This window comes from Saccopteryx bilineata, chromosome 10 (assembly GCF_036850765.1).
Source record: "Saccopteryx bilineata isolate mSacBil1 chromosome 10, mSacBil1_pri_phased_curated, whole genome shotgun sequence".
NCBI classification, from domain to species: Eukaryota; Metazoa; Chordata; class Mammalia; order Chiroptera; family Emballonuridae; genus Saccopteryx; species Saccopteryx bilineata.
The window spans coordinates 21641277-21664647 of record NC_089499.1 but is presented as its reverse complement, the minus strand read 5'-3'; the positions used below and the strand labels follow the sequence as shown (position 1 = coordinate 21664647).

General features: G+C 41.7%; 1 protein-coding gene across 1 annotated transcript in view; it reads left to right on the top strand.

Moving 5' to 3' along the window:
* Positions 1 to 23371, top strand: part of LOC136313985 (uncharacterized) — a 601801-nt gene that overhangs the window by 297702 nt on the left and 280728 nt on the right. The window contains exon 3 of the mRNA XM_066244308.1: positions 13443 to 13508. Within this exon, the coding sequence (XP_066100405.1) occupies positions 13443 to 13508 (66 nt within the window). The remainder of the gene's footprint in view (positions 1 to 13442; positions 13509 to 23371) is intronic.

The window sequence follows — 23371 nt, the reverse complement described above, 5'->3', positions numbered from 1 at the left end:
GCGATAGAACTCCTTGGCTGAGCTAGTTTGGTCCAGAGTTCTGGGATTCCTTTAACAGAGCTCAATAATTTTTTATTATGTGAGGGTAATTAGTCTGTGATTGTGTTTATCAAGGATGGGAAGGGTGGAGACTATGTCTTCAGTATCTCATAAACACTAGCTGGGTGCTCAGTAATTGTTGAATCAATATAGTGACACATATCGGAATCCGTGTTCCAGGCTATCTCAAATATAACAGGGAAATCCTGCTGCTCTTTCAACAGCAAAGTTATTAAACAGACGCCAGAGCTTCACCCCACATCCTTATTTTCTTTATCCGTTTCCTTTTCTTAGCTTGCCTGGTATGCATACATATCCATGTGACTTTTTTGTAGCTACTTATTAAGGTGTGCCCTTACCACGTAGACTTTGTAAAGTTTCTTGCCTGGAAGAAAGGTTTTCTGAGTCAGCTCTCCATACCTTATTAAAAAATGTTACTGCTGCCTGACCTGTGGTGGCGCAGTGGATAAAGCGTCGACCTGGAAATGCTGAGGTCACCGGTTCGAAACCCTGGCCTTGCCTGGTCAAGGCACATATGGGAGTTGATGCTTCCTGCTCCTCCCCCCCTTCTCTCTCTCCTCACTCTCTCTCTCTCTCCCTCCCCTCTCCTTTCTAAAAATGAATAAATAAATAAAAATTTATAAAAAAAATGTTACTGCTGTCTAGGTGATTTGCCTTTGTGGTCTTGTTTCTTGCATGATTCATCCTGTTTGTGTTGGAAACCTGATTTTTCATCTGAAATGAAAAAAAAAAACCCCAAAAAACCCATAAGTCATGGTCTGTCATCCAGAGTTCAGTCTGTCTGAATAACCCATGCTGGTTCCTGGATCATCTTTGTCAATGACGTTCTGTGCTAAGATGTTAAATACAGGCGTCCAATTGGCACCTTCCAACACTATTTATTGGTTTTCCATTTTTCATTTTTTGCTCAAGGCTTAATGCAGGGGGGAAAAAAAACCCTCAGCTACTGAAAAATGTGCACATTGCCAAAGTTCCTTCTCTTACGGTGATGGGCAATTAGACTTGGAGGAAGCTGGCCAAGCAAAGGACAGTTGGGGGATGGAGCGCGGCGGCTGATTGGCTGGCGGGCCGTCTCGCTGCGGCATCTGGCAGCTTCACTCAATTATGAACTGCCATTGAATTTGGTCTGTCTTCCAGGTTTCCGCATAGCACCTCTCTTTCCTTTGTCTAACAGAACACTGTTAAAGAGGAAGCCTCTAAGTAGCACTCTCTGCGTGCTTTTGTCACTGAAATGTTCTACACACTCCTCCTCCTGAACTCCCTTCTCTGTGAAATAAGTCACCTGGGTTTCCACAAGCCCGGGGAAGGGAGAGAGAGAGAGAGAAGATGTAAAGTAGGGTAAATATTTTAGCCTCCATATTTCTTTGACTTCTAGCTTCTCTCCACTTTTGTAGATCACCCCATTCTTTCAAAGTTTGCTCGCAGTGTTCCTGAGACATTTCATGTGGGGTAACGTGTATCCACTCACTGATACTCTCACTTCAAAGTGGTGCCTGCTATTTCCTTATTCTTTGCTGGTAGTTTGTATGAAGCCCTACCAAGGAACTCGGCATCCTCATATCTTAAAGTCTGGGCAAATAGTACTACACTTTCCAAGAAATTATGGTGGCCTTTGGGGCTCTGGAATCTTACTGAATTTTGTTGTATTTGCCCTCAAGAATGTAACATCCACCAGCACCATCTCTTATTTAAACAATCTCCTATTTATACTTGCCAAAGCTAAATAGGGTTAATATAAGGCCAGTGGCTGCCGCTGTCATGGCCATGCGGGTTCTTATTGAATTTGGATGGTAAAGAAACAGTGGAGCCAAAAGATGGTGGGCCATGCCTTTATTAAAGTCTCGCACCAGCAGAGGAGCAAACAGATAGGGAAACACTTCCCTTTCATTCAGAGCTCCCAAAGCCCTGATGCATTCTCCGGTTCCACAACCAGGAGAATCCTCTCTGGTTCCTCCTAGAATCAAAGGCCCCACCAGTCTCAGCAGAGCTCGCAAAGCCCCTCAGCTCTGGTTTTCCATCTGCACTCCTTTTTCTCCTCTGCAAAAACTGGCTTCTTCTTCAGCACTCTGCGTTCTCTCTGCTCTCCCTGCAAAACTGCCTGGGCCCACAAAGACCCCTCCGCCAGCAAACATTAGCAAAACAATGGCCCCTCCCAACCAGGAATGCAATTCCAAATTTGCAATCAACTGCCCTGCTCTGAGGGCAAGCACACAGGTGCCTGCCCCAGGCCTTTTTTTTTTTTTTTTTTTTTGTATTTTTCTGAAGTTGGAAACAGGGAGGCAGTCAGACAGACTCCCACATGTGCCGACTGGGATCCACCCAGCATGCCCCCCAGGGGGCGATGCTCTGCCCATCTAGGGCATTATTCCGTTGCAACCAGAGCCATTCTAGCGCCCTGAGGCAGAGGCCATAGAGCCATCCTCAGCACCTGGGCCAACTTTGCTCCAATGGAGCCTTGGCTGCGGGAGGGGAAGAGAGAGACAGAGAGGAAGGAGAGGGGGAGGGGTGGAGAAGCAGATGGGCGCTTCTCCTGTGTGCCCTGGCCAGGAATCGAACCTGGGATTCTTGCACACCAGGCTGACACTCTACCACTGAACCAACTGGCTAGGGCCCCCGCGCCATTTTTTAATAATAAAAGTGAGCAAACTAAAAAAATACGAATTTTACAAACTCATTTGCCCAACAGTTAAGTTTACTAAAACAATTAATTAGCCATTTACTGAGCACGTACTACTCTCCAGACACAGGCATCAGGGTTACATGAGTATATAATACCCCATAACCTAGTGCAAGGGTCCCCAAACTACGGCCTGCGGGCCACATACGGCCCTCTGAGGCCATTTATCTGGCCCGCTGCACTTCCGGAAGGGGCACCTCTTTCATTGGTGGTCAGTGAGAGGAGCACAGGATGCATCCGCTAATGTACTCCTGGAGTACTGTGTTTGGCGGCGCTGCAAAGCGCGGCATCGCTCACGTACAGTACTACTTCCAGTGTCGCGGGACGCATGCGTCACGGCTCCGGAAGTGCGTCATATCACTTGTTACTGCTAGCAGTGACAAATATATAATAGAACCGGACATTGACCATCTCATTAGCCAAAAGCAGGTCCATAGCTCCCATTGAAATACTGGTCAATTTGTTGATTTAAATTTACTTGTTCTTTATTTTAAATATTGTATTTGTTCCCATTTTGTTTTTTAACTTTAAAATAAGATATGTGCAGTGTGCATAGGGATTTGTTCATAGTTTTTTTTTTTTATAGTCCAGCCCTCCAAGCGTCAGAGGAACAGTGAACTGGCCCCCTGTGTAAAAGTTTGGGAACCCCTGAACTAATGGAATGTAGTCTACTAAAGAAAGCTGCATTTAGAAGGCAATTACAAGACAGTGTGATCAACTTTTGCTATGAGGCAAGTTCAAATGGGTCGCAGTAGCCCATTCAGGGAAGGCTGTCCAAGAGTGGGGCTTGATATTTAAACTGAAACCCTTACCCAACCATTTAATTGGGCTGTGGTGGTTCAAGGTTCAATCTATATCCGTAAATTAAAAATCAGATTCTTTTTCCCCAAGCGTCTTCCTACAATTTCCAGAAATATTTCTCTGGAGTTGGAGAGTCCATTTTATCTGTTCAGAGAAAACTGCTATCATTAATATCCTCGGATCTCCATGCCTCTCCTTTTCATCATCCTTGTCCTTCAGTGGATGCAGGTAGCAGTGGAAGGGTGTGCTGGGATTATTCCGGGATTTTTCTGTGCTGCTAAGATTTCACGTCAATCAATTGAAGAGCCTCTTTTTAAAAAGCAAACTGCTGAATTCCACTTCCAGAAATTTCTAAATTCTTAGTGCCAGAGAATTTGCATTTTGAACCAGCATGCATCATTATTCCAATCTGGATACCACCCTTTTATTAATGATTGGTTGCTAAGGGCACTAATAGGAGATAGGTGAAAATATAAACAATTACTTATCTGGTTTGTCAGGTGGTAATTATTTTTTGTCTAGGCTGACCTCCAAACCACACATTATGGCTAGTATATTGAAAGCTCCATGAAGGAAACCCAACTAGATTTTGTGTTTTGTGCTATGAGACTAATTTTTAAATACAGTCACATCCATCAGAAACTATGGAACAATTCTGAACCTGTCATGTCTTTAAAGTCTGTAATTAATGTTGACCAGTTGTTTTGTTCTTTCTCTGGCTTTTTACATTTATCATTAACACTAGAAAGGGCATTAAGTGTGTGAATCACAATAGTCTGCAACTAGCATTATAAAGTGTCAGTTACTGAAATGTAGTGTGACCTTTAGGGAAAAGTTCAGTGTGGGCATGGAAATATTGTAACACTTGTCAAGAGGAGCTAGATGTGGATTTCATATGGATATTGTTGCATTGAAATCCACAAGTGCCTATCTTTTGCCCTTCCTACTTACAAGGTTCCTTAATAATTTGGGTTATATCCTGTAGGTTGCACACCTCATTTTTCTTTAAAATGTTTTTAAACATCAGTGTTCACATCTTGACTTTGATTTCCATAATTTGTTTTGATTAAAAAAAAACCCCACAAACCTCTTAAGAAGACAAGAGTAACAAGTGTTGGTGAGGATGTGGAGGAAAGGGAATCCTTGTGCACTGCTGGTGGGACTGTAAAGTGGTGCAGCCTCTATGGAAAACACTATGGGGGTTCCTCAAAATTTTTTTAAAAACTTGCATGCCATCCAGTAGTTTAACTTCTGGATATAGTATATCCAAAGAGAGTGAACACAGGATATCAAAGGGATATTGGGACTCCATGTTTATTGCAGCACTGTTTACAATAGCCAAGATAGAGAAACAACCCAGTGTACATGATGAGGTAAGTCAGACAGTGAAAGACAAATACTATATGCTATCACTTATATGTCGAATGTGAGAAAGCTGAACTTAGGAAAACAGAGTAGAATGGTAGTTACCAGGGGATAGGGGTGCAAGAATTGGGAAAATATTGTGTAGGGGCACAATCTTATAACTAGTAGATACACAAGTCTTAGAGACCTAATGTACAGCTTCAATAAATGTAGTCAACAACACTGTATTAGAAACTTAAGTGTTAAGACCTCAGTTGTGTTGGAATCCATGGGAGTCCGAAAAGACCAGAGTAACAGGCTTTATTGAAAGGAAGAAAGGAACCCTGCTGGGCACTTCTCTGGGGAGAAGGGCACCAGTTACAGATTATGAGGCAAATTTTATAGGGTTTGGGAGAGCCTGAGGGGGTACTGAGTCAAAAGTTTTGGTATATTCCCTTTTATGGTTTTACAGTTTCAGCTTTCTGAAATGCTCCTTTTTGGGGCAGGTTGACCAGCTTCCTGGAACTCTTCTGCCTCAGGGGCGATTATCCAATAAGTAAGGGTGAGGTCAGGCAGCCAGGTGGGACAACCAAAGGGCAGTTGGAATTTCATATATCTATCATTTCTCAACTCTGTGGTATGATAAAAAAGGAAAAGAAGTGGGGGGAAGGAGAGGGTATGGGGTTCAGGAAGGAAGTTTGTCTCTGACCGGCCATCTTCTGCAGCTATCCCTGTAGGGGGCCTCCTTCGTGAACCCCTCCCTGGGGCAGTTGGAGTAGGGGTTGTAAAAGCGTTTGATTGTAGGTAATCCTGGAGATTTCTCTCATTCGAGCCTGCAAGAACTTGATAAAGAAAGGGGCAAGCATTAAAATTAGGCACAAAATTAGGCTAATATCAAGAACAAGGGTTTTTTTCACCATTGTTCGGAGTAGAGGTGTATTTATAGGGTTCCAGATTTTTTTGTTTTGCGAGGGCAGGTTTCAGGGTTGGTGTGTAGGGTTAGGTAGATTTTTTTTCAATTTTCTGATTGGTGAAGGTCTGCATGCGATTCTGTAAGAAACTAGTGAACAAACATAAGAGGCAGGGTTCAAAAGTTAGAAAAATAAATAGGAGAGTGAGTGGACCAGTGAAAGGCAATATTCAAGACACCCAGTTTGTGTTAAACCACTGATTCCATGTTTACAAATTTGCTGGGCTTCAGAGAGAGAGAGAGAGAGAGAGAGAGAGAGAAAGAGAAAGAATAAGATAGGGCAGCCAGTCCCCCTGCCCCTAGACCTACTTCTATAGAGATTCCTAAAGCAACAAGAAGAGGGATTACCTGTACAGCTCGTTTGGTTCTTAGATTGATGGGTAGTGTACTAGGAATTGAAATAGGCTCATGGGGTGGGATTAGGTTGATATTTGGGGTGAGATAGATTAAGGTACAGGTTTCTATCCAATTAGTAGGGAGACATATATAGGTGTTGGTCTCACACAAGAAGAAAGCCCCTGATTGGGTGATACAAGCTGAGAGGTGAATAGAGAATAGAAGGACAAAGGGTCGGTTTTGTTTCTCTGTTTCTGAGCTCCAGATGGTCAGGGTGGAGGAAAGAGTTGCCCCAATAAGTTAGGAGAGAAGAGGATTGTTAGCTAGGGTGACTAATTAAACATTCTTTGAAAACCAGTTTTATGACTGTTCAAATTCTTTTTTCTCTGTACAAATCTCCTATAACCTGCACAAACCCTCTACAATTTACATAAACCCTCAGCTTTCATACACTTTCTTATCCAGAAATAACTGGCCTTCATAACAACAACTTGCTTTTTCCTTTTTCTTTCAAAGGTATTTCCATACCTTATACCTTCTATTATCAAAATCATACAATTCTTTTCTAGTCATAACTCTTGATTTAAAAGTCTTTAACTTTTAGTGACAATTATGTTAACTTTCTTTTTACCCTACTTTCCCTTTTCTCAAAGTCTGATTAAAAGAATTCTTAGTTTTTTCATATATTTGCCATACATAGACCAACCAGCTTCTGGTTTGTGGTTGGAGTAAGGCATGCCGTTTTTCTACTTTTAGCAGCAGTGCGAGTTGTCAGGATCATGGTGTGTGGACCTGTCCACATGAAAGTCAGTCCTTGGGTAATGTACTGCTGGAAGCGCTTCTTGCATGGTCTTTGAACAGTTTGCTGAGTAACCTGTAAATCCTGCAAGTACTTAGGGAAAGGGAGGTTATATTTCTACACTTTGCAGCTACAATTTAAGTCCTAGTGACCACTGCTTCTAGCTGGAATTAGCAGCAGGTCCCAGACTACAATAGGCATGGGGCATTGAGACAAGAGGAATAAAGGAGTAAATACAGCAACAAAGTCAGACTGTCAATACCCACAGTAGAGATCTTTGAGGGATATTTAGTATTCAAATATTCAGTCAAGGCATAGTAGATGGCCCTTTTGTTTCCAAGAAATGAGATCAGCTTATCTGCTACTTGGAAGAAATACCTTAGGCTCATGAATGATGTACTTGGGCCTTCAGTGGCAATTCCCACATGTTGGGCAAGGTCACAGGTAGCTGGAACAGGGCTAGAAGAGACTGATCCTTCCCTCCATGGAGCAAGGGGAAGCTTACCTTCTTTTGTCCCTCTTCCACAGCACAGACGTGTCAACTGGTGGGGCCGGGAAGCCTGGCAGACTTCAGTTCAATGACCTTTCTTTCCACTCTGGAGCAGGGCCCTAATGGAATCCTATGAATCCCTTCAGGGCGCTGGAGCCTTTAAGAGCGTATGCCAAAAGCTGGTATTTCCTGACTTCTTTTGGGTCTTATTTGCCTTTTCTGTTACTTCTTTGGCCATTATAGACCTTAAAAGCCATGCTCAGAATATCTCATTGAGGGGCTTGACTAAGAGAAAAATTGGGAATCTAGTGTCAAAAGAAGCCTATTAGACCAAGGAAAGAAAGGATTTGATTTGCGGTGGTAGGTGGTTGGAGACAGCGGAGGGTCTGAGTTCGATCTAGCATGAGACCTCAGGTGGTAGGGGTTAAGGCGATGCCCAGATAGACTACAGACTAAGAGTGAAGTTGAGTCTTAGCAGAGAAGACACGATATCATTTCATAGCAAGGAAGTTAAGAAGGGTGGAGGTGTGTCTTCTTGAGGCAGGCAGGAAGGGGCTGCAGAGGAGTAGGTTATTTACATATTGTAAGAAAGTACTAGTTTTGAGATTGCATGCTGCTAAATCCTGAGCTAGTGCCTGCCCAAACAGGTGTGGGCTGTTTTTAAACCCCTGGGTAAGACAATCCACATAAATTCCTGGGCTGCATTAGTGTCCAGGTAAAGGCAAACAGAAAGTAAGAGTCAGGGTGTAAAGGAATGATAAAGAAGACATTCTTGAGGTCTAGGACCGTGAAGTGAGTGGTGTTTGAGGGAATGTTTGACAGTAACGTGTAGAGATTAGGGACTACTGGATGGAGGGGAATTATTACCTCATTGATTAGGTGTAAGTCTTATACAAGGTGATCATCCCCTGAAGGTTTTTGAACAGGAAGGATGGGGGTATTGCAGGGAGAGTCCATGGAGATGAGTAAGATTTAAGAGGTGGATAATTATTGGTTTAAGGCCTTAGAAACAGACACAGTTACACATTAAACAAAGATTTTACATACAAATTATGAATTAAGGAATTTAAATGAGCATGTTTTACTTGTTTCAATTAAAATTATACTAGAGATATTTTCTGACAAAGAGACAAAACAGATTACTCACTCACACAGCTCAATAGACAACTCTGCTTCTTTAAGCTTTTTGAGATGGCAGGGAGTTGTCAGCATAGAGGGGAGGAAGAGAGAAAGCAGACGGATGGACAGTGTGAGCAGCTGGATGGAAAGAAGGAGGGTCAGAATCTGCAGGAGGAGGGGGAGGGGATAAGAGTGCTGGTGGTGGTGCCACGTGGTCAGAGGAGTCAAAAAGATTTAGAGCTCTGAGGAAAGGAGAGAGAACGAGGGGTAGTGGAAGCACAGTCAGTCTCTGAGGAGGGGGAAGGATGGGTCGAAGAAGAAAAAGAAACAGCAGAAGCCAGTGGGGTAGGGGGAATGGGTCAAAGAAGAAGAAGAGACAGAGCTGCCCATCTATAAGAAGGGAGGAAGGGTTTAAGAACACAGTGGAGAAGGGAGGGGCCCCTGGCCAGCAGGGGAGGAGAAAGAGAGAATGGTATTTGCAGGTGAATGAGAAAGAGGATTTAGTGAAGAGAGGGGAGGGGGTTTTCTGGAGGGTAGAGACTCAAGTGGAAGAGATTTGCAGGGGGACCAGAGAGAGGTCCCGAGAGAGGGGTTCAGGAGGGGGAGAGAGTTGGGAGTCTGCGGAGAAGGAAAGATTAGGAATGGAGGTTTTAGGTGAGGTTTCTTTGGCCAAAAACGGCCTGCATGTAGAACAAGTGGTACAGAAATTAAGGACAGGAGCAAAAGTAAAAGGAAGCCTTCATGTAAGGAATCTCTGAGACTTTCCCAGTCCAGTGGCAGAAATTATCTAGGTCCCTTAGAATATTGTAATCAAATGTCCCGTTTTCAGGCCAATGGGAGTCACTGTCTAATTTATATTGCTGCCTTGCCGTGTTACATAAGAAAATGAGGTTTTTGGCTTAAGGTCAGAGAGGCCCAAATTAGTGAGGTTTTTTTATGAGACATCCTAGAGGGGTCTGGTTAGAAGGCATAGACTCTGAAGAACTCATAGTGGAGACAGGTGAGCAAGAAGGGGCGTCCCCGCCTTCTGTCACTGTCCCAAGAGGAGAAAATCTCCGTGTGGGGGTCGACCCTGATAGAGGTTGTTACCACCTGTCAGGGAGTTCCGAGAGAGAGAGTGGAGAGGTTTGGCTAGGTGCCTAGTCTTCTGTGCAGTCTACTGAGACTGAAAGTCAAATCCCTCAAAATGTGAGGTGAGACAGAGAAAACCATCTGACTAGAGAAGATTTTGTGGAAAAGAGAAGCCAACCGGGGAAGGGGAAGGGAGAAACTCCTTACCTTTCTCTGGTCCGGCAGGGGTTCAGGACAGGGACAGATTGCCGGCCAATCAACCTACAATTACACATCCAATCAGAATCAGGGAGTAAGCCTAGGATGAGTTGCTGCTGCCCATTGCTTCCCTAGTTGTAAGTTCGGAGGGCGAAGAGGGATTGTCCAGGCAGTTAGTATCCTGTCTCGGGTTTTGGCACCAAATGTTGGAATCCATGGGAGTCTGAAAAGACCAGAGTAACAGGCTTTATTGAAAGGAAGAAAGGAACCGTGCCAGGCACTTCTTCCGGGAGAAGGGCACCAGTTACAGACTATGAGGCAAATTTTATAGGGTTTGGGAGAGCCTGAGGGGGTACTGAGTCAAAAGTTCTGGTATGTTCCCTTTTACGGTTTTACAGTTTCAGCTTTCTGAAATGCTCCTTTTTGGGGCAGGTTGACCAGCTTCCTGGAATTCTTCTGCCTCAGGGGCGATTATCCAGTAAGTAAGGGTGAGGTCAGGCAGCCAGGTGGGACAACCAAAGGGCAGTTGGAATTTCATATATCTATCAAGTTGGTATTGCCACAAAATAAGAAATGATAATTACATGCTAGGTGTTAGCTTGCATTATGGTAATATAACAATACGTAAATGTATCAAATCAACACACTATACTCTTTCAACTTATACAATGTTATTTCAATTATGTCTTAATTTTGAAAAGTTTTATTTTTCTGATAATAAATATAAAATTTACTGTTATAATTTTAGAAACCTATATTATGGTTTGAAACTGGTGAATTATGTTCTCGCCCTGGCGGGATAACTCGGTTGGTTAGAGCATTGTCCCAAAGTACAGAGGTTGCCCGTTTGATCCTCAGTTAGGAAACATACAGGAACAGATCTACGTTTCTGTCTCTCTCTCTCTCTCTCTCTCTCTCTCACTAAAATCAATCAATAAAAGAAAATTATGTTCTCTAAATGTGATGTCTCAAAACCATTCTGATGGTGAATTCCTAAGTTTTTAAGAAGACTTTCAGCGACTCTGCTGAAAGCCAAATTATTGGGCTCAAAAACCAGGTACTAACTAACCCCTTTCCCCAAAATGTCGGAAACTTAAGAGTCTGCTGGCTATTCTGGATTACTAACGTATTCTAATTACCTGAGGTTTAAGAAGAAAAGTTTTTGGTATTTTAAACATATAATATTGAAAGGAATCTAATCTTTCCATGAAAATTCAGTATTGCCACTATAATCAGTAATCATTTTTATACTTAAAAAGTGGAGTATCACTTACTTGAATAGATATGGGGCTGGGAAGAGAACATGGGGCCATCTGATTAGCCTGATTTTACAATTAGGCAGATGGCATCAGAGAAGGTGCATGGTCATGCCCTGGTGAAGTTCATTTCGAGGTGAAGTTCATTGCATATTTCAAATTTATTCCTATTGCTTCTCACTGAGGGAATATGATTAAGCTTTTACTTTAACTCCTAGCTACTTCCTGGATAGTTCTCTCTCTATCCAAGTTGAAAACAAATGCTCCTCCCACACTTTGCTATTGGGCCCAAATGCGTTAACTTCCATGGGGCAGGAGAGATAGGGAGGGCCTGAGGGAGGACCAGCGTTGACTGCTCAGATGGGCCGATGCTACAGGGAAGTTGAATTGAGTCGAGCAGGCAGAATACAGCATTTAGCCAACATGCCAACTTCTCTGTGGCAGAGATTCAGGAAAGCTGTCAGAATCCGGAAAGGCTAGCCCAGAATTACACAGGGATCCTGCAAGGCAGGCCAAGTGCAGTGATGCTGGATGCAGGAGCTGGCAATACTGTCTTGGTCTGCTGATCATTTTCCAGACATACCAACTGCTTTCACATCTTCATGCCTCTGCCATTATGTTCTCTCTGCCTGAAGCATCCACAAGTTTCTGAGGAACTGGAATCTTATAATGTGACTTTTTTAAATTTATTTTTTATTTTTCTTAAGTGAGAAGTGGAGAGGCAGACAGACTCCCACATGCTCCCTGACTGGGATCCACCCGGCAAGCCCCGTATGGGGCGATGCTCTGTGGTCATTGCTCTGTTGTTCAGTAACTGAGCTAATGTAGTGCCTGAGGCGAGGCCATGGAGCCTTCCTCAGTGCCTGGGGCCAGCATGCTCAAGCCATTCAAGCCATGGAAGGAGGAGGAGGAGGAAGAGGAGGAGGAGGAGGAGGAGGAGGAGGAGGAGGAGGAAGAAGAAGAAGAAAGAAGGAGGAGGAGGAGGAGGAGGAGGAGGAGGAGGAGGAGGAGAAGGAGAAGGAGAAGGAGAAGGAGGAGGAGGAGGAGGAGAAGGAGAAGGAGAAGGAGAAGGAGGAGGAGAAGGAGGAGGAGGAGGAGAAGGAGGAGGAGAAGAAGGAGGAGAAGAAGAAGAAGAAGAAAGAGAGAGAGAGAGAAGGAAGAGGGGGAGGGGTGGAAAAGCAGATGGACCTTTCTCCTGTGTGCCCTGACTCGAATTGAACCTGGGGCATCTACATGCTGGGCTAATGCTGTACCACTGAGCCAACCAGCCAGGGCCTATAATGTGACTCTTAATTTAAACGAGCTAGCTGAGTATATACCATTGCTTGGCAAGTAACAGAAACTATGATTATAGCCAATTACTCCAGGAAGTTCAGGCCAGAGTAGGAGCCTACAGCTGTGTTTCAGCTGCCTAAGAAGATCAAGGTTAACATGACTGCTTGTCTCTTGGCTTTTTCCTCATGGTCACAAAATGGCTGCTCCAGCTCCATGTAGCCTATCTATATTTAGAGAGGAAAAAAAGAGTGATGGGGAAGGTACAAGCTTTATCTTTTCCTTTTCATCAGAAAAACAAAGGGTTTCTCACACCCCTCAGCCCCTGAAAAATTGTACTTATGTCTCATTGGCTGGAATTAGAGGGAAGGAATGCTGAGAAAGTGAGTATTTAGTTTTTCTAGGCATTATGGTAGAAGCAAGCAAATAAAAATGTTTTTAAGGAGGGTTTTGGATTAGTTACTTCACAGTGAGTCATTTTCCATACTCGGGGAGCTGGTAGCAATGGTATGGTCAGGTTTTTCTTAAAATAAAGGGGTCTTTTTTGTAACAAGAATAATCAACACTCAAATGCCCTCACATATTAACTTGGGTATTTGTGTACCTTCTTCTATCAAGCTGAAACTTATAATAGTGTGCCTTATTTCCTTCCTGTTGAATTAATGCCTTGTATATCTAGAGTGCTTTACTATACAGAGTGCTTCCCACCTGTGATCATATCGGATCCTCATGGGAATGCCATGAAATAAAAACTATCATTCCAGTCTCACGGAAGAGAAAGTTGAGACAGAGAGCATGTGGGTGACCTGCACCAGGTCCAATGACTTGTTCAAACTGGGACCTGGATCCAGATGTTCTGACTCTAGTGTCCACATTGTTCTACTTGTTTTAAAAGAAATGAAACAGAAAGGTTCAGTTCAGACAGAATCTCGGATGCGTTAACACTTGGAGCCCTGGACACTAACTAAATAAATCTTGTTTAGAGAAATATAAAGTGTATTCAGTTTGTGTGACAGCATGAAATCTTTTTATTTTTCTCCCCTTTTCAGAGAGCCTCGGCCAGCAAGTCTGGTGTTCCTTCCTACAGCAGATGGTCCAGTTCACAGCCACACCAGGTAGTATGCCCTTTTTAGAACCTTGACATACTCGTTTCCTTTGAATTGTGCTTAAACTTACAATTGTTTTTGTCACTGGGTACATGGAGACGGTATTGCCTCTTGTGTCTTCTCACCCTGCTGGTAGCTCCCTCAGCCAGGGGCTGTGTAGTCTAAGGTCAGGGCTATGTGAAGTGGAGAATGACCAAAAAATGCTCAAGTTCCTTATCCCAAGCCTGTCTTGGAAAACAGCTAATGAAATCAATCTAGAAATGATTGGAAGTAAATTTTTCCTGTTTTTTTTCCCCCTTTTGTTCCTTTTATTCCTGGAAACTGTGTATGTTTCTACATGGGTGTGCATGCATGCACACATGCTTACGGCACACGGTGTCTGTGTCTAGGAGTATACACGCCAATGTATCAGAAAATGTTCTAGTATTAGAATCACCCCCACCCCCTTTTATTTCTGCCTAGTTACTCCAGGTGATCAACAGACTCTCTTTGGGTCAAACAATATACTATTACTTAATTTCCTTAGGGGCAGTTAAACCAGCGGGGCGCTGCTCTGGCTCTGTGGGTAAACAAAATAAGATCTTTTCTGCTGGTGAGCAGTTTTACAGGTGACACACTATGATCGCATGGCTTTTCTCTGAAGCAGCACATGGTGAGCCCACTGACACTGGAGTCTTAAGAGCTGAGTAGGACGTGAGTTCACATTGCCTCCTAGTTATTTTTATCTATTTGTTTTTTACAGAGACAGAGAGTGAGTCAGAGAGAGGGATAGACAGGGACAGACAGACAGGGACGGAGAGAGATGAGAGGCATCAATCATTAGTTTTTCATTGCACGTTGCAACACCTTAGTTGTTCATTGATTGCTTTCTCATATATGCCTTGACCGCGGACCTTCAGTAGACCACGTAACCCCTTGCTGGAGCCAGTGACCTTGGGTTCAAGCTGGTGGGCTTTGCCTCAAACCAGATGAGCCCGCATTCAAGCTAGAGACCTCGGGGTCTTGAACCCGGGTCCTCCGCATCCCAGTCCGACGCTGTATCCACTGCACCACCACCTGGTCAAGCTAAATTGCCTCCTAGTTATAAGAACAGGAAGAATGACACTATCATTTGTCTTTTGCTTCATGGGCCAGAATTCTCTCAGACTTTTCAGGTCACCTAGTCTGGCTGTACTGATTATAAAGGAGGCACATTATAAATGATTTATATTCACATTTTTGCTCTCCTTTTATTGACTTTCTGTAGCAATTTAGCATCGGTGATAATTTATCTCAACATCAGTGTACTCTTTTCGTATACTCCTTTTTTTATCTTCTCTCTGCGATTAGAAATTGACATTTATCAATAACACAACATTGAAGAAAATTAAGGAGAGAAAAATATATCCTTCCATTACACAATATTTTATCACGGTACCAATTTTTATACTGAATTGGTTGGTGAGGGGAAAAAAACACACGTTGAGATGATGTTTCCCTTTGCCTCCATTGGCGTCAGCTCTGTGGGGATGCTGTTGTTTCCGGTAACTTGGAAAGTACCTATCGCCTCGCAAATGTAAGCTAAGAGCTAAGAAAGAGAGCCCGTGGCACCAGTCAAGGGAGATTGCTTTGAATTCCAGGTTTCCTTAATTTCCTACATAGTAGGCATAACCTGAAAATGCACAGTGGGTTATGAGTCAGCATTTCTGATTTCCGTTCTCACACTTCCCGGAGACCAAGTTGAGCAAGTCACTACTCACGTCTCTGTACTCACTCTGATGATGGAGGGATGTTCTAATTTAATCTTATCTTCACTGTCTAAGGCAGGGGTCGGGAACCTTTTTGGCTGAGAGAGCCATGAACGCCACATATTTTAAAATGTAATTCCATGAGAGCCATACAATGACCCATGTACGTTACGCATTATCCAATAAAAATTTGGTGTTGTCCCAGAGGACAGCTGTGATTGGCTCCAGCCACCCGCAACCATTAGCAGTAGGAAATAAATGGATTGTAATACATGAGAACGTTCTATATTTTTCACATTATTATTTATTTTTATTAAAGATTTGTCTGTGAGCCAGATGCAGCCATCCAAAGAGCCACATCTGGCTCGCGAGCCATAGGTTCCCGACCCCCGGTCTAAGGAAAGTGAGACCCAGAGATGATATTGTCCAAGGTTATAGAGATGTAGTTGGTCTGGGATTCTTTGTTGTTGTTGCCGTTTTCCTCCAGAACTCATTCAGTTTTACAAGTGAGATAATTTAATGTAGTCTTTCTGTGCCTCTGCGCTGGTCCTGCAAATTTTTCACATGCTGCAATGAATGAAGGAAGGTGAAAACAAGGTGGTATTTGGGGCAGTCCTTAATTCTGAGAAAATATCCTTTTAGTTTTCTGATATGATGACCTCATTTTATGAAATCTGGGAATTATTATGTGGTATTTGTATGGTTTTTAATATCCTAACTAAATTAAAATGGTGAGTGTCCTCTATACATTGCCCACTCTTTTCATTGAATCCTTACAGGTATATGAAAGCCAAGGGCAGAAGAATTACCAAAACATGGATTTCACTTTTATGCTCTCACCTGTTGAAATGAATGTGGATAATTTGGGAGACTCTATTTCAGCAATGCAGTTTTGATTGGCAGGGGCATAACTTGATGGCATTTCCAAATGGTACCCTGATTAAAACTAATACTGATGACATCACTTTTGTATGAAAATTCCCTTTAATTCTAAGTGAAAGGGGTGGTACATATTTTTGTCGTTAGGCGATTTCTCATTGTGCAAACATCATGGACTGTTTTACATAAACCTAGATGGTATAGCCTATTACTATTATTATATGTATTATACTTTATATGACTGGCAGCATGACAGATTTATTTACACCAGCATTAACAGGAACAGGTGAGTAATGCATTGCTCTACAGTGTTAAAGTGGCTATGGTGTTACTGATGGCTAGGATGTTGTGATGGCTACAGTGTTACCAAGGCTATGAGGTTACCATGGCTACAGTGTTAGGATAGCTACACTATTATGAGGGTTAAGATGTCGCCATGACTAGGACACTCCTAGGAGGTAGGAATTTTTTAGCTCTATAAAAATCCTCTGGGACCGTCATCATATATGCAGGCTGTGTTGACCGAAATGCTGTTTTCTGGTACATGATTGTATTCTCTAAGTTTTTGCCTATTGTGCCGGTCATTTGCTCATGGCTTTCAGAACTGCTCCATGCCTATGCCTTGACATCTGCTTTTTTTTAGGCTTCTTGGCTAACTGACTCCTAAACAGATTCACCCAATGGGAGGCATTGTTGGCAAATTGGGAAGAGATGGAAAGAGAAAAACCAGGATCTGTTTCTGTTTCTCCCTGTCTTTTGCTTTGGGTGATACATCGCTATGGTCTGAGCCTCTGTGTGGATCCAGTTCCCGTGAGGCTTCTGGTGTCTAGGTAATATCCCCCATGTTTGGCCAGCTCTGGGGGGGTAGCAGTGTGCCGCTGCCTTCCCTGTCTGTTCTTTTAGCTCTTCCCAAACACTACTGCTTTGTTTCCTTTATTAAATCCCTTCTCTTGGACTGCCTCAAATCAGACTGTGGGCTGGGTTCTTCTCTCAGATCTTCTGACTGGTTTCGGGCTGATGCACCTACTATGGCATGAGGAACCTCATTCTATGGTTTCTAAAACAGTGGCTTTTAATTTTAGAAATATTATGGGAATATTTACAGGATCACCAGCCTTACAGCTGCTGAAAACTCTTAAGATTTATTCTCTTAAACTGGCCAGGTGAGTGGTAATCCTTTCCCACTCCTACCTCCACACAGAATAATTATTCCTCTTTGTAACTCATGCTCTAATCCTTCCCTTTTACATTTGTGTTTATTACAAAAACCTTTTGTCTTTGTGTTTGAAATGTAATAGGCTTATTGGCTTCAGTCTTTGAAAGTACCTACACAAATTCTCAGCCTCAGGTTGAAAATACAACTGCAACTCAATTCCTGTTTTCAGCTTTGTGTCTTTTTCTGATTTTTGGCATCAGCAGAACATTTCAGGACAAAATAAAATTCAGTCATGGATTTATAGTCTCTGAGAAAAAGTGGATCTTTTTCTGCTTGTTTTCAGAACACCATTTGTAAATTTCAGATAGACACACACATAGATACAGTCATGATTAGATCAGGACATAGGGAGATACCTGCTCATTCTAGAATTAATGACATCACCATTCATTCGTAATCATTATCATCATACCTAACTTTTATTGCATGTTTGCTATGTGATGGCTGCTCATTTCTTTACATGCAGTGTCTCATTAAATCCTCTCAATATCTCTATGATAATGATGCAGGATTTTACAGATGAGGAAATTGACAACCTAAGCCATTACTTAACTTGTCCAATGACATAGGGTTGGTTCTGTCAGATTCTAGCAGCCTAGTCTTTTAACCAGTGGGAAACACTATCTCTGTCAGGTGTTTAGGTTAATAGAAGGCCACCGCTAAAAAATATTTTCACAAAAGTTCTGTTTTGAGCTGACCAGAACTATTTCTATTCAGAAATTATTTTGTACTTTATTTTAACTTTCTTTTATGAAACAAATGTTTATATCCCCTCAAGATCATCTGTATATTTCCAAATGGACATCTTTCGAGACATAGATTTCAATGTACTTATTAATAAGTTTAATTTTAAAATGTACCAATTAGGGCCCAGGCCCGTTGGTTCATTGGTAGAGCATCAGACTGGCTTGTGGATGTCCTGGGCTTGATTCCTGGTCAAGGAACACAGGAGAAGCACCAATCTGCTTCTCCCTACCTCCTCTCTTCTCACTCTTCCTCCCCTACAGGCATGGCTCAATTGGAGCAAGTTAGCCCCAGTGCTGAGGATGGTTCCATGGTCTCTGCCTCAGGTGCTAAGATGAGCTCAGTTGCTGAGCAATGGAGCAACACACCAGATGGGCAGAGCATCACCCCCTAGTGGGCTTGCCCAGAAGATCCCAATTGGGATGCATGCGGGAGTCTGCCTCTGCTTCCCCTTCTCATACTGAATAAAAAAATGTACCAGTCAGCCTGACCAGGCAGTAATGCAGTAGATAGAGCATCGGCTGGGATGCTGAGGACCTAGGTTTGAAACCCTGAGGTCGCCACCTTGAGCTTGAAGTCATCTGGCTTGAGTGTGGGGTGGCCTGTGTGCAAGGTTGCTGGCTTGAGCATGGGATCATACACATGATCTCATGGTTGCTGGCTTAAGCCCAAAGGTTGCTGTCTTGAAGCCCAAGGTTGCTGGCTTGAGCAAGGTGTCACTAGCTCAGGTGGAGTCCCCCCTGCCCCCACAGTCAAGGCACATATGAGAAAGCAATCAATGAACAACAAAGGTACTGCAACTATGTGTTGATTCTTCTCATCTCTCTCCCTTTCTGTCTGTCTATCCCTGTCTGTTTCTCTCTCTCTCGCTAAAAAGAAAAAGTATCAGTTATTTATAATCTACCAATTTGTTGTTTTATTTGGAATAACTTAAAAATATTTGTAAGAAAAGAAAATTTCTCATTGTTTTGAAGTTTGTAAGAAATGCACGTAGAATTTTATATGCGAACAACTATTTACCAAAGAAAAATCATTATAAATTGAACTTTGAGGAAATGAAACAAATGACAATAGTGAACTGGCTTACTGTTGTCTTCAAATTCAAAACACAAAATGATAAACTGATATTGTGGTAAGTTTTCTATCAATATTCTGTACTTCTCTTTAGTAAAGTTTTTATACTCCCATTATATCTTCTCTCTCATATTAAGAACATTTCTAATAAATATGAAATAGTTCTCTATCTATGGTTTAGAAATGGGAAACTTTTTCTTTGGATAACTGGCACCAATCCATGAATAGTGTCTTAAAAACCCTCAGTGTAAGGGTTTGCTCATAAATGATTGAATCAATGGATGGATGTCACTTTAGCTCTTTAGTAAATTTTGTTATTAGAGTACTCCTTAGAAGGTAAGGACCTTAAAATTTATCTCATTCAAAAGGAAAACCAGTGAATTAAAATAAAAAAGATATAATATGTTAAGAAGTGACAGTTTACTCAAAAGAATGCCACCAGATATTCCAATGTCATTATTTTCTAGCAGCAGATAGAACTGACAGAATTCAGGAACAACAACCAAAGTTTATCACCTGGAAGTATTGGTATTAAGTAAGGAAGGAAGATAGCAGTCCATTGTGCTTCTGTGTTTGTGTAGTAAGAGAAAGAAAGGGCGTGCAACCCTCTGAGAGAATGCAGTGAGTACTTTTTCTGGATTGTCATATAACATTTTTATACCTACATATGAAAATCCATGTACTCAGCATGTAGTAGGAATTCATTTCATATTTAGTGAATGAATGAATGATTCGTATGAAGTAACAGCAAGACTAGAATGGGGAAGAGGGATTTCAAATCCACATTATTTTTCTTCTACTCTGATCATTAGTTTCCACCTGCTCCTTAACTGAGGCTCACATCAATGCTGAAAGTTATGAATTGATTGATATAGAATATATTTTACATCATCTCTGGTGTTAGTTCTGATATCACTCATCGTGGTAAGAGAAGTAGAGGCTGTCAGAGACCAGAAGAGTCCGCAGTCTGAATCTTCGGTCAGTCTGATGTTATTATACCTTTGGGATTAATGTGGTCACTGTGAGATTTCAATGATGGGACAGTGATGTTGAAACCATGTGGATAGTTGATTGGTGCTCTGGGGTCTATGGAGACAACTGTGAACTCCCAGTGTATTCTGGGTCAGGTTTCTGAACAAAATTGACCCCATTATTCATGTGTGTGTGTGCTGAACTTTGCAATTTAAATACATGCTGTGTATATATGTTGCTCATCAGCCAAACATCAGCAGTAACACAACTGTGTTCAACCAAAGTTGGAGTAAGTACTGCTTTCTGATTACTACCATAAAAAGATGGCATACCATGGAGAATGAGGGGTGTCTGAGGAAATGTGTTATCATTGGGAGGGGTTTATTATGAGATTTAGGTTTGGGTTCAGTGATGTTTGTGGGTTGAGGAAGTGGGCTTTGTTCTGGTTGAGTACTGTTAGGACATGGGGGTAATTCTATTTCTGTGATTGAAGGTGGGAGACACGGAATGAGGCAAAAGATATCAGTGACAACAAAAGCATCAGTTACCCATGTTATCCGGGTGTGGGAAATGTTTGGTTACTTTTGCGTTTTGAACAGTGTTCTTGTTCTTCTCTCGGCTTGGGTATAATTATGGAGCAGCCTTGTTTTTCTCTTATTCTATAAGGGTTATGAAGTAACCTGGTCTAACCTTATGTTCATGTTTTGTGAAATTTTGTTGTTAAGTGGAAAACTCCCTGGCCTAAGAAGTAATTCCAGACCATCTACTTTGTATGTTACACATATGCACATGCGCACACACACACAATTTATATGACTTTGTATGTAAAATAGAAGGCCTACACTATCCTCCCTGGTCCTTGCATGCATCCTGACTCTTGCACTTATGTATTTGAAAATCCAATCAGAATAGCAAAGTGGCAATGCTCTTAACTAGAGCTGACATCTAGTTGACATCCTGGCATTATAAATCTAGAGATCAGGGAAGATCTGCAAAACCAATTCTTATGCATTTGTAAACTGTCATATTCTGTTTACAGTTTTTTTTTTAAAGATAAGGAAAAAAAACTGGAAGAGCAAATTTGGCCTAATATAAATCCTTACAAATGTGGACTTACACTTGACAATGAATTGTTTGGAATGTAGGAAATTAGGGTCTGATGGATGAAATGTCTAATTAATGATAGCTTGTCTCCAAAGACGGTGTCCCAATGAACCATGCTCTTAGTACTCACACTTTTCTTCTCTTTGGAGGTCAGTTGGCTCTCTGACTCACCTTTGGTCAGTGCAATGCAGTAAAGTGATACAAAGGGACTTCCAAACCTAGGTACCAAGAAACCTTGCAGTTTTAGCCTTGTGCTCTTGGAATGCTTATTTTTGGACAAATTGTCTGTCTTGTAGAAGAAGCCCAGCATTTCTGAGGAAGCCACACTGTTTGGAAGCCCAAGCTAGTCTTGCAGAGAGGCTGTGTAAAAGGAAAAATGCCCAGCCAGCCTTCAGCTGTTTCAGTCATCCCAGCAGAAATCTTGGGCTTGTGAGAAAAGATGCCTTCAGATGATTGTAATACTAGCCACCAGCTGAATGCAGTTGTCTGCAAAACTCCATGTGAAACATCCCAACTGTGCCCATCTGGTCGTTTATTATGTGGGAATATGTAACTAAAACAGTCACTCATCTTAAAAATAAACATTACTATCATACTTAGCAATAGCTAGCAAAGGGTTGGCAATTAAACAGTCAGCTATGCTGATTTGAGTGAATTTTTAATATTCATTTGCATTAACCATGCCTCTTCTCTAAAAAATGAATACTATAATATTTAGTGCTTGCAAATGGCAGAGACTTTCTCTTCAACCTATTTTTCATATTAATTTATTGAACCAATATTTTCAGACATTGTCAATGCCACTTTAATTCTCCTGCAGTGTTTAGCTCAGATTCTAGAATTGAAGACATGAGAAATGAAGAACTACACTTATTTATTTATTTATTTATTTTTACAATGTTCTCCAAAGGTATGGTTGGAATACAGTGGGGGCAGTAATGGTTATTAAATTTCCTACTTGCTGCCCTAGATTGCAATTTTCTGCTGCAGTCAGATGGCACTGTAAGACCAGTTTCGGCCAATGAAATGTTAGTGGCAGTAGCATGTCTTTTATGTACTGAGGCAATAGAGAGGCCATGTGTAGTTCTCCCATCTCTCTTCTCTGCCAGAAGGAGAGAGGAAGACGTCTTCCAGATGGTGCAATTACAAGATGATAGAGTCTCCATTCTTCAGTATCCCCGGAAGAAGTGAGGGGATCAGGGCCCCTTCCTTGTTAATCCATGGTGGGCAGCAGTACAAGCCAGAAACAAATCTTTGTTGCTCTTATACCACTGAGATTCGAAGTTAATCTGTTTTCGTAGTTGAGTCCAACCTCTTGTGATTCACACAAGAGGCTTTCATATCCCATAAGCTCCATCACATCTGCCCCAGGCCACTCAAAATCAACCTGAAATCTAAATAACAATAATGACTTCTATTTAAACAGAGCTTCCAGACAGAATTTCTGATTATTCCTCAAATTAGATTTATATCCCTAAGTCCCTCAATAGAGAAATTCTTGCAACAGCACTGTTTATTTACTTGCTTAATTTACGAACACTTGACACTCAGATCATTCTCAAATCACATTGGTTTTTGTGTTTTCTAAATTTTTCATAGTAATTTTATAAGCAAGTTTTTAATGAAGTGATTTATTTAGATTATTTAAAATTATTAATTCAATCAATGTAATGTCAATGAAAATATCTGAATCAATGTTTTTGTTTTAAAACATGTATGAAAGTAGAAAGAATAGTGTAATGAATATACCATGTAACCATTTACACAGCTGCTACAATGATCAGCATACAGGAGGGTTTACAAAAAGAAGTTTGGCTACATAAAATTTTATTCTGTTTGGATCATCCTTTAAGAGATAAGAGAATAATCACACTTTCCCTCCACTTCCAAAAATAGACCCAAATTTTCTAGGAACAGATGTGCTTTGTGGTCATAATGGTATCTTCTGTGTTGATTGCCAGTTTGGTTCTGTAGGAATAACTTTAGAATACTTTGTTGGAATGGCTTAATTATAGGGTGACCTGTTCTCCTTGTTTGACCAGGAGCGCACAGTTTACACCTACTCTACTGGGGTAATTATTAATAGCAACCCCTTTCATTTCTCAAAAGTATCCTGATTTGGATAACAAATTCTATATGGTCATGCTCATTATTAA